This window comes from Schistocerca gregaria, chromosome 2, assembly GCF_023897955.1.
Source record: "Schistocerca gregaria isolate iqSchGreg1 chromosome 2, iqSchGreg1.2, whole genome shotgun sequence".
Taxonomy (NCBI): Eukaryota; Metazoa; Arthropoda; class Insecta; order Orthoptera; family Acrididae; genus Schistocerca; species Schistocerca gregaria.
Genome location: NC_064921.1, coordinates 478781859 through 478794520, shown reverse-complemented (window position 1 = coordinate 478794520; position 12662 = coordinate 478781859). Strand labels below are relative to the sequence as shown.

The window sequence follows — 12662 nt, the reverse complement described above, 5'->3', positions numbered from 1 at the left end:
CTTCATTCAGTCACTTGGTACAGGAAGTTGTAGAGAGCATGACTCAAACCAATGCTATATCTGTTAACTGCTAGAACACCTTGCAGGTGTCTGTCACTGATTATGGTTATGAACACCACATCAGGTATGTGAATGTACTCAAGACATCTTAGCAAACACAACACTGCATGTAATTCTGAACAGGCAGACACAAACAGCAAAAGTATATCTGAGAACACCACAAGAAATGTAATTGTCCATTATTACTCATGATATGTATTTTACTTGCTAAAACACTGGTAGCTCTCTCAGGTCATTGTCATATGAAACAGTTGTACACTGAGAACTCACACTGCAAGGAAATAGTTGTGAAAGGGAGGAAGTTTGCAGGTGACCAATATTTGGTGTGAACACTGACAACAGATAGATGCTTTTGGGGACATCAGTGCTAGTGACACTGCTGATAAGAGAGTTTCCACAGTAGTGTGAAGTATCCGAGAGCAATATGAGCAAGACAGTTCAGTTTAGAACCTGATATAATGTAGCTGGGCTGTATGCTCTCTGCATCAATAAAGGTGTATCACACTATATCATGTTGGCTACCCTCACATCTCTTTATACTGGTCAAGGAAATATACCACATGCTCATTCTTAGAAAGTGTAATGCAACATGCACATGAAAATAATTGAAAAAACTATTTAGAGTGGAATTACCAGCTTTTATGGTTGCTAACTAATTTGTGACAGTCTTGATTATGCATTAATAGGATGTAAAAGAACAATTTATACAAATTTGTGGAGTTATTTGACATGTCCCATACACATGTAAATAATTGAAAAGAAATGTATTATAGTGAAATTTCTCGTTTTTAAGGTTGCTCCACAAACTGGTGACAGTCTTGATGATGTATGAACAGGATATAAAAGAGATATGTAGACAAATTTGTCAAGTTATTAGTGTAGATAAAAAGGAACATTTCTGTCACATGAAACAGATGTCACAGACACACTGTTTCCCTCCTATTGGCCATTGAAGACTTCAATGTTGGACTTCCCTCAGGCCAACATTCACAGTTGTTTTGACCATTTAGTATGCAACATATTGACACTGGAATCTGATCTGCAATACAGTTGCATATTACTGCTAGGAAGGGTAAGTTTTTATTACTGGTAGCAGCGTCCATGTTCAGGGATAAATAGCTGTACTGCAGCTGTTTATGTTGAGTTGTGTTTATGTGAAAGCTTCCACTGATGTTTACAGGGTCTTGATGACTGATTACATAGTAACTGAGTTAGCTGGCATGCATCTCAGTTATGGAGAGGCACAATGCAACACACTGCACAGCAAGGCAGCTATACAGTGAATGATTTCCAGGATGGAGGTTACCAATTCATCTAACATTTCAAATATTTAATGGCTGTTTCTTGTGTCAGGATCCCTTAGACCAGAATGACAAGAGACTGGCTGACCTCACAGTGTGTGAAATGTTCAGTTTGAAGAAGCTATGCTAAAGCAAATTGAGGACACTCCAGCACCAGCTTGTGATCCACAGCCAAGAAACTAAGTACCTCAATCACCAACTTATGGAATGTCCTGAACCAGAAGGGCATGCATACATTCAAGTGTTGGAAGGTATAAATCCTATCAGCTGATGACTTCCCCTGGTATGTGGAATCTGCCAATGGAATCTACACCAAGCTGTAAACATCCATGACTTCTAAACACATTATTTGTTTACTGCCAAGGCTGCCTTCACAAGGGAAGAATTATTCAACAGCCACAATAGCCATGTCTGAAAGTTGAAAAATCCTAAGGCAATTTGTGTGTTCCACTGTCAACAAAAATTTACCATAAATGTGTGAGCTGATATAGTTCACAACCATCTGACTGAACTTATGCCTCACATGCTTTTTAAAGGTATTTACCATATCTTTCTCTGTGAAGTACTATTAGTACTCCAGTTAGCTGTCATGCAATGATTATGGTTCTATCATGACAGGCCCTCCATCACTTTGCTGTTGACATCAGAGTTGATGTCAGAGAACATTTAGACCATTTTTTCCCCAGTTGTTGGACGGGGAGGGCTGGGCCATACCAAACTCACCAAATTCATCTGACCTCACTCCTATGTATTTCTTTTTGTGGGGGAAGAGGAGGTGTTTGTTGTAGGAGATTTGTCCGGAAGATACATATAAAACTTGAATAATGTCTTTATGTTACAGGTTGCAGTCACCACCAGGTGGGACTACTGCTGTAATCAATCCCATCAACGCTCAGTTCGAGTCGCACTCTGCGTGAAGGTGGGAGTGTGCAGCAGCTTGTTGACAGTTACCCTTTTTCACCTGCCGTCGGCATGGAGCTCTCCCTGATTGAGGAACAGCGCGTCAACATCAAGTTTCTTGCAAAGCTAGGCAAGAATGGCTGTGAGATTTTTGAGTGTTTGAAACTGGTTTACCGAGACAATTCTCTGAAGGACCCAACCATGAACAAGTGGTTAAAAAGGTTCCAGGATGGCCAAGAAGAAGTGAGCAATGACCCTCGCCCAGGACGCCTGTCGACATCGAGTTCCGATGCAAATGTTGAACGAATTCGGGCTTGTGTTCTTAAAGACCGTAGACTGACAGTCAGATAGATTGCTGACGAGCTGTCAATCCCCAAAACAATCGTTCACAAAATCCTGACACAAAAACTTGAAATGAAGAAATTGTGTGTGAAAATCATACCGAAGCTCTTGCCGCCAGAACAGAAAGCAAAGAGGGTTGAGTGATATGAGGATTGGTTGGAAGCAGAGGAATGAGGGGACTTCCTCAACTGAATCATCACTGGAGATGAGTCCTGTTTTTACGAATTCAATGTGGAGCTCAAATCTCAAAGCAAGGAATGGAGACTAGCAGGAGAACCGAGAACAAAAAAGTTGCGAAAATCAAGGTCCAATGGGAAGACAGTGTTGATTGTTTTCTTTGATTCTAGGGGCATTGTTCACAAGGAATTTGTCCCTCCTGGCCAGAGAGTGAACGGAAATTTTTACGTTGAAGCTCTGACATGTCTCAGAGCTCATGTGGCCTGAGTTTGACCAGAGTTGGCAAAAGGGGGTAGGTGGATCCTTAATCACGACAAAGCGCCTGCTCACACATCGCTCGTTGTGTGCGAGTTTTTGGCCCGAAGCTCAATCACTGTGTCAGACCACCTGCCTTATTCACACAATTTTGCCATGTGTGACGTTTTCATGTTCCCAAAATGCAAAATGTGCTTCGAGGGCAGCACTTGGGAGATGTGGAAGCCATAAAGGTGGAAACAACACGGCAACTGAACAACATCACAACTGAAGACTTTCAGCAATGTTATCAACAGTGGAAACAGCGTTGGCAGAAGTGTATCGCATCTCAGGGCGGGTACTTTGAAGGAGACCATATTGTAATACCTGAATAATTGTAAAATAAAGTTATTATTCAACTTTTATATGTATTTTCCAGACAAACCTTGTATAAGACATTGAGAGGAACCCCAGAAGAACTAGTTGCTCCTCCATTAAAGCTATTTGTTTTGAGCATGTTAGACATCATTAGCAATGAGATGGCATTTATGCATTGATGTAAATGGATGAACTTTTCAGCAACATCTCTGAAAGTGAATGAGTGAGAGAGAGAAAGAGAGAAAGTGTGTGTGTGTGTGTGTGTGTGTGTGTGTGTGTGTGTGTGTGTGTGTGTGTGTGTGCGTGAGAGAGAGAGAGAGAGAGAGAGAGAGAGAGAGAGAGAGAGAGAGAGAAAGTGACATGTAAAAATCAAACTATATTAGTGGGAAATCCCCAGTTTTTAGGTTTGTTGCACTGGATGTTGATAGCCCTTATGATATTTGACCCCAGCACCTCTGTTTGTTTGGGTGGGAAGCTGGTTATATGTATGTTCAAGTGTCTGCAGCAGTTTCAACCATCTTGTTAAAAATGATACTTACTTTCCAGAAAATATAGTAGAGGATGGGGAGGGGGAAAGAAACAAGGTACCCCTAGCACTGGTAGGAGTGTAGAGATGAATGAGAAGAAGGTGACATGTTAAAATGTAAAAACAAGGAGAAATGACTGATATTAGTATCAAATCTATATTTTTTTCATTTGTTTAGATATGGGACTGAAATGACATGAAACATACTAGTTGATCTTTCTCTTTAAAAAAATAAATAAATAAGAATGTTAATGAAGGCAGTCTCAAATTACTGTGTATTAAAGTGCACTGAAACAGAAGGAAATGGGCCACGTGATATACACTGAGGTGATTAATGTCACAGATTAGTGATATGCACATATAAAGATGCATACTCAAGGTGTAAAATGGCAGTGCATTGGTAGAGCTGTCATTTGTACTCAGGTAGTTCATGTGAAAAGGTGTCTAGTGTGATTGTGGCTGCACAATGGGAATTAACAGACTTTGAATGCAGAATGATAGTTTGAGCTGGATGCAAAGGAAATTCCATTTTGAAAATAATTAGGGAATTCAGTATTCCAAGCTACACAGGGTCAACAGCATACCAAGAATACCAGATTTCAGGCATTCTCTCTCACAATGAACAATGCAGTGGCCAATGGGCTTCACATAACGACTGAGAGCAGTGGTGTTTGTGTAGGGTTGTCAGTGCTAACAGGCAAGCAACATTGCTTGAAACAACTGCAGAAATCAATGTGGGATGCATAACAAATGTATCCATTAGGACATTATGGCGAAATTTGGCATTAATGAGCTATAGCAGCAGATGCCCAATGTGAGTGTCTTTGCTAACAGTGTGACATTGCCTTCACTGGTCTCTCCTGAGCTTGTGATCATATCTGTTGGACCCTAGATGGCCTAATCAAATGAGACCCAGTTTCAGTTGGTAAGAGGTGATGGTAAGGTTTGAGTGTGGCACAGGTTCCACAAACTCAGAGGCCCACGTTATCAACAAGGCACTGTGAAAGCTGCTGGTGGCTCCATAATAGTGTGCGCTGTGTTTTCATGGAATGGACTGGGTCCTCTGGTCCATCTGAACTGATCATTGACTGGAAATGGTTATGTTCAGTTGCTTGGAGTCCATTTGCAGCCATTAATGGACTTCATGTTCCCAAACAATGATTGAATTGTCACTGGGCCGCAACTGTTCACATCAGCAACACTTTTGCAATTATGGAAAGCTGTAGAAACAGCATGGCTCAATATTTGTGCAGTGGACTTCCAACATTTTGTTAAGTGCATGCCATGTTGAGCTGCTGCACTATGCCAGGCAAAAGGAGTTTGGATGTGATATTAGGAGGTATTCCATGACTTTTGTCACCTCAGTGTATGAGCAAAGGGTGTCTGTTAGGCATGTATAGATTAGGAAAGCACTATTCTTCAGTGAGATATAATCTGACTGTTGAATCAGAAGGTCATGTGTCACTGGAAAGAAGATGATTAAGTGAGGAAATATAAGCTGCAATTAGGAAATGGTGTCTGTTACATTTTTAAAAAAAGTATCAACCTGTTGCTGTATTTGTGGTGCACGTATTCCTGCATGTCAAATATCAGTATCTTTCTTTTTTATCCTGCCAAGAAGGCAGCTGAGACTTTAAATGACATCTGATCTTTATTTTAGCTGATGATGAACCATGTGTTGTATGCCTGTGCAAGTAATACTTTTGAATGGCTAATTAAAGACAGTGTTCTATCACCATCATCTTCCTCAGAAAATTAAAAAAAAAAAAATTCGTTAAACATCAATAGTACACTACACGTTGCCCAAATGAGAAAATACAGAATTTCCTATGCAGAGTGACTTTGAACAATGGGACCAAAGTAGAAAAAGGCCGTTCAGAGAATAAGTAACAAATAAGATCTAATGAGCATATGTTTAGCAAATATTCATTTCCATGTTAGAGACCATTTATCAGAACTACATATTTGAATGAGATTCCAAAATGTGCAGTAACTGATGATACACTAGTCACCTGATAGTATGGAGAAACACCCTCATAGCAGCACCTGGCAGGTGACCTATCAGAACATATTAAGCAAGGTGACAGTGTGGAACATCCTCCAAGAACTGTTTCTACCTATACCGACTAAAAACACTTAGAAGGATTATAATGGATGAGCTTTTCTCTGCTGTAACAGTTTTGGTGTGGTTTACTGATTGCAATATAGAATTCCTATTACCCATACTGCTTACAGATGAGAGCATCTCTTTTGAGGAATAGTGTCTGCAATCTCCAACACAAGCATCTGGGGGGATACCGAATATACCCTTAGGAATATGTCCTTGAGGCATCAATGTAAATTTAGCCCCAATCTATTGGTGGACATTATTGGCTACTGCCTTGTGAGCTCTCACATTTCAGCAGTGTCTTCTTCAGTCCATGGATTGTAGGAGGCTATTCAGTTGGATAAGTTCTCTGGCTGCCAAGCATAAACTCTTTAGTCTTTTACCCAGAGAGTACATGAACATTTTTGTAGGTCACATTGCACAACAGACCACTGCAGTCATAAAAATTCGCTAGAGTGCATATGACTGGCAACCCATGGATCTTAAATGTCTTATTATAATGTCTGAATCTTTCATGTATTCTCAGAGTAGAAGACTAAAAAGATAGGTTTGGCACTCATACAGTTTAACTGGATAGACTTATACATAAATGAAATAGGGAAGGCATTGATGAACTGTGAGAGCCAATAAGGCAGTAGTCAGTAATCTCCACTGATAGATTGTGGCTCATTTTGCATTGATGCCTCATGGGAACATATACAGGGATGTTCTCAGTATCTCTGCCGATGGTTGTGTTGGAGGTTGCTGACATCATTCCTCAAAAAATATACCCTCATCTAGTGCACTCTACTGAATCTGAATGAGTGCAATGTTCCATAATATAATGTGTACATCAATCACTTAGGGTGCACAGTGGCCACTCGGAACGCCTTCTTCAACCCACGTGATAGTTTTCTCCAGTATGACTGAAATGATATCTTGCTTGGAAACACTGAATTTGCAGACATGCTTGTCTTAGACTGCATATGTTTCTTATTTTCTCAGGTACTGTCATTTGATCAGCCCCTCAAGATCTGGTCATCTCTGAACTGATTAAGAACTGCACATGAAAGATATGCTGACTCACTCTTCAAATGGGGACTGCTGTCTTCGCCAGCATGTGACTGCAGCGCTCCTAAGCAGACCATCCAACACATCAGAGAAGTACACAGTGCTAGAGCATTCAGTGGGGACTTTGAAGAATTCCTTGTGGCATCCCAAAAATCCATCAAATATATACAAGGACTAGATGTTTGTCTGTGAATATATGTAATTTTATGTAATGTAGAATAATGTGATCCAATACTGAAATGTACTTAAATGCCATACGCTAAATAAATAAATTAAAAAATGGAATGTATCACATAAAAGGTGTAATAGATAAATACTTAATGGAAGTTATATCTTCATCAATCACCTTACTTGGCAAAATTTACTAGTATTAATTTGGATAAATGTAATCTTTTTATGTGTCCAGTAAGCCAACTTAAACAAAATAATTTTGCTCTAGATAATAAACCACCAACCACATTTATGTTTCTGTTATATACATTACCTGATAAAATGAATTAGAATGACAGATCTTTTAACCTGAACCTATGAAGATTTTAATATTAATTAATTTTTAATTCATTCAGCATGGTGCGAAAAATTTTTGTCTTCAAATTAACTTGTAATATCCTTTTGGAGGTTTATGAAACAATAAAGGTAATAAAACCAAACACTGAGGTTGCATTAATTCAAATTTGATGTATTTGTGACAAAACTCAATCCTCTTATGTGACAGATCAAGTGTAACATTGATGAACCAGTTTTTAAGGGCCTTGGTGTAAATTTAATTGTATATTGTATCCAATGTTTTGACGTGAAACTATGTAACATACTTGAGTTTTATTCATTGACAGTACTTAGACTTTCATATGTTAACTATGTATATCTAAACTGTAAGAATATGAACTCACGTGCAAGCATGGCAATCCCTTCTCCGGAGGTTCCACCCACAATAACTGGAACTCTGTGAAAACGTCCTTGAGTCATCAGTACCAATGGTTCTTCTGTCAAGAAAGCGCCTGAGTGTTCCTTCTCAACACATGGAACAAATGCCACTGTCAAAGCTCCCATTTGTTCCTGGGATAAAAAATAAAATATTATTTCAGTTTTAAGTATGTAATTGGAGAAGGGGCAGTTGTACCATCCCACTGAAAGACAAAGTTAATAAGATTTTCCTCTATTTGAGGAATGAACAGTTCTGTTAACATCCAAGGTATGCAGAGAAAGGCCCCATACAATTTGTACCTACTTGCTGTGCAAAATACAGTCACTTTTTGTGAGTCTCTCTCATTTTCTGCAATAACATGTGGATGCTCAGTACCCATGATGCTAATAAAGCTTCATGATTCTTTGTCTAACGACTCATGTAGAGCATTAGTGAATCCACCCTCCTGTAAAAGATTCTGCATATTAGTGCAAAAAGCACCATATTTTGTCTTGTCTGGTGGTCTCAACTGGTAGACGAGTTGCAATAAGCAAGTCTTATAGAATAAATGCTGCATATTTCAGGGTTTAATTGTCTCTCCATTTTGTTTCTTTCTCTAACTCTCTCCTTTTACTTATGCGACTTGGATCTTCTTCAGTATCTCCAGCAACATGTGTTCTGCAGTTACTACATTGTGGTCATTTGTTAAAGTGTGTTCAAAAGCATTTCTGCACTATTACATCAGTCCTGTACATGTAATTCCAATCTAAAAAAAAATCTACAAAATTATTTCTCACAATATAGAGCCACTGTAACAGCAATTGTCACACTGAGAATATGAACAACACAGACAGGCAACAAATTCATTGACAACCAACCTAGGAAGATCTGAATAACATCACGAATCATTAATTTCTGATCAGCAAGAAATAACTCAGTCTTACCTTGGCAAGATTCCTTTTTTAATGTACATGTATTTGTGACCCCCTACTTGAGTGATTTGTAGTATAGTATTCTCCAGTTCTTGAAATCTTAAAGCTGTTTCTATTGAAGCTTGTTTTATGAGACAAGACTGCATACTCATCAGTCCTTCCACCCACAGGATGCTCAGCTTATAACAATGTAGATGAGAAGAATATGAGCTAACTCTGTATCATAGGTCTAGTTACTGACACACATTGTCATCATAACTTAAATGAGTATAATGTTAATCAAAATGTTTGCATATTTAAAATACTATCCCACTGAAAACAATGCTTGTTTGGTCATGAAAAATGGGATGATTACAAGTGGAGCTCCATGATTCAAAATTATATCTTCTTCAAGAAACCGTACAATATACTTGGAGACAACATAGCAGATGAGGTAGACTCTGCATGCTGTTATGCATTTATTGCCATTTGTCAACTTGAGAAATTCTCCTTTAACAGCTTCTTCCTTCTCTAAAGCCCTTGTTGCCTTCAGGAATGGAGAATCTTTTCCTTGTTCAGTTGCAATGATGACTGGGACATCACCAGTTCTGTAAAGCTCTTCCTGTTGAGTCCATGAAAGGCTGTCAGAATCACTGTGCTAGCATTCAGTTTGATATCACAATGTTATGCTTCAACCATAAGCAAAATCTTGCATTACAAGGCAGTATAACTTTGCATTTTCATAGACACCATTTGAAAATATGTAAACAACTTCACAGAACATCGTGTAAGGGGTACTACATCAGCAGTAGTATGATGTAAATCATACCCCTTACACTTTGCTGGTTCTTTGGAACTTTCAGAGCTGAAGGTGCCTTTTATGGAAGGAGCATTGCCTTGCTGTTATATTCAACAATGTCCAAGCATTAGCAGTTATGCACCCCAGTATACAAAGGGAGAGTTGTCATTTGGGTTTTTTGTAGAATCGTTGCATGGAGTTGCTTAGTACCAGAATTATCTGAACAGTTGGCTAAAGTGATAAGTTATGAGACTGCAAGTATTATGTTGACTGGCAGGGTGATAGTGAGTAATGATGTGGTTTATTTTCAGAAGGTGCATGTAATTACTTATGAAATCAATGGACGAAGTGGTACCGTTATTCTTAGTAGCTTCCATTGGCACAACACATTATTATTTGACAAGTTACAGAAAGGAATACCATGGACAGTTATAATGTGAAATATCAATTCAGAAAAGTGATACAGCAATGACAAACTTTGTTGTGAAACTGGAATAAATTTAACTGTCAATACAAGCATAGCTGGGCTTATATACAAAAGGTCAATAAACAAGTAAAATGCTCTGTACAGTTACCCTTTCATAACAACATTCTTCCATCTAAATTGGATGAACTTGAATATTCATAAAGTAAAGAGACACATTTTCACTTTAGGCAATATGATCAAAATTATTTTGCAACAAAGCATTTTTTGTCGGTTAACCAAATCCCCATCCATGTCTGATTGCTGTAAATTAATGGAACAGCTGCTAAGGGAGAGGTCACAAGTTGGATTACCATGAAAGGACATGCTTTTTGGTGAAGAACAGTTGAAACAGTGAACTCCAGAATGCAATAATAAGAAACAGTAAGGAACAATAAAGTAATGAGTCCATAAGCAAAGAGAGTAAGCAAATGTGCCATTACCAAAAGAATCATGTGTGAAACAACAATCTGTGGCATGTTGAATTAGTGCAGTTTGAGGTAATCAATGTGACAATGCACAGGGAGTGGTCCTGTTTGAGCACCACATCACTACACAACAACCAACAGTTGAAGAAAGAAATGGAAGTGTCACATAAATGCCAACTGCACATAGTTTGACTTTGCTGCTGCATGTGAAACTTTTGAACCATTTAGTATGTACCGTAACAAAATCTATGTAGTGAAAGACAGTTAGGACTGTGTTTCTTGGTTGTTAAAATGTCATCAGTAAAAGAGCATGTTGTTGTTGTTGTTGTCTTCAGTCCTGAGACTGGTTTGATGCAGCTCTCCATGCTACTCTATCCTGTGCAAGCTGCTTCATCTCCCAGTACCTACTGCAACCTACATCCTTCTGAATCTGCTTAGTGTACTGATCTCTCGGTCTCCCTCTACGATTTTTACCCTCCACGCTGCCCTCCAATGCTAAATTTGTGATCCCTTGATGCCTCAAAACATGTCCTAACAACTGATCCCTTCTTCTAGTCAAGTTGTGCCACAAACTTCTCTTCTCCCCAATCCTATTCAATACCTCCTCATTAGTTACGTGATCTATCCACCTTATCTTCAGTATTCTTCTGTAGCACCACATTTCAAAAGCTTCTATTCTCTTCTTGTCCAAACTAGTTATCGTCCATGTTTCACTTCCATACATGGCTACACTCCAAACAAATACTTTCAGAAACGACTTCCTGATACATAAATCTATATTTGATGTTAACAAATTTCTCTTCTTCAGAAACGCTTTCCTTGCCATTGCCAGTCTACATTTTATATCCTCTCTACTTCGACCATCATCAGTTATTTTACTTCCTAAATAGCAAAACTCCTTTACTACTTTAAGTGTCTCATTTCCTAATCTAATTCCCTCAGCATCACCCGATTTAATTTGACTACATTCCATTATCCTCGTTTTGCTTTTGTTAATGTTCATCTTATATCCTCCTTTCAAGACACTGTCCATTCCGTTCAACTGCTCTTCCAAGTCCTTTGCCGTCTCTGACAGAATTACAATGTCATCGGCGAACCTCAAAGTTTTTACTTCGTCTCCATGAATTTTAATACCTACTCCAAATTTTTCTTTTGTTTCCTTTACTGCTTGCTCAATATACAGATTGAATAACATTGGGGAGAGGCTACAACCCTGTCTCACTCCTTTCCCAACCACTGCTTCCCTTTCATGCCCCTCGACTCTTATAACTGCCATCTGGTTTCTGTACAAATTATAAATAGCCTTTCGCTCCCTGTATTTTACCCCTGCCACCTTTAGAATTTGAAAAAGAGTATTCCAGTCAACATTGTCAAAAGCTTTCTCTAAGTCTACAAATGCTAGAAACGTAGGTTTGCCTTTTCTTAATCTTTCTTCTAAGATAAGTCGTAAGGTCAGTATTGCCTCACGTGTTCCAACATTTCGACGGAATCCAAACTGATCCTCCCCGAGGTCTGCATCTACCAGTTTTTCCATTCGTCTGTAAAGAATTCGCGTTAGTATTTTGCAGCCGTGGCTTATTAAACTGATAGTTCGGTAATTTTCACATCTGTCAGCACCTGCTTTCTTTGGGAGTTTTGTCATGACTGGCTCTCCCAAGGCCGTCAGTAGTTCTAATGGGATGTTGTCTACTCCGGGGGCCTTGTTTCGACTCAGGTCTTTCAGTGCTCTGTCAAACTCTTCACGCAATATTGTATCTCCCATTTCGTCTTCATCTACATCCTCTTCTATTTCCATAATATTGTCCTCAAGTACATCGCCCTTGTATAAACCTTCTATATACTCCTTCCACCTTTCTGCCTTCCCTTCTTTGCTTAGAACTGGGCTGCCATCTGAGCTCTTGATATTCATACACGTGGTTCTCTTCTCTCCAAAGGTCTCTTTAATTTTCCTGTAGGCAGTATCTATCTTACCCCTAGTGAGATAAGCTTCTACATCCTTACATTTGTCCTCTAGCCATCCCTGTTTAGCCATTTTGCACTTCCTGTCGATCTCATTTTTGAGACGTTTGTATTCCTTTTTGC

The 12662-nt window shown here is 39.0% G+C and overlaps 1 protein-coding gene across 1 annotated transcript in view; it reads right to left on the bottom strand.

The window, feature by feature from the left end:
• LOC126327137 (esterase FE4-like) overlaps positions 1-12662 on the bottom strand; it is a 406577-nt gene that overhangs the window by 50416 nt on the left and 343499 nt on the right. The window contains exon 7 of the mRNA XM_049995826.1: positions 7966-8131. Within this exon, the coding sequence (XP_049851783.1) occupies positions 7966-8131 (166 nt within the window). The remainder of the gene's footprint in view (positions 1-7965; positions 8132-12662) is intronic.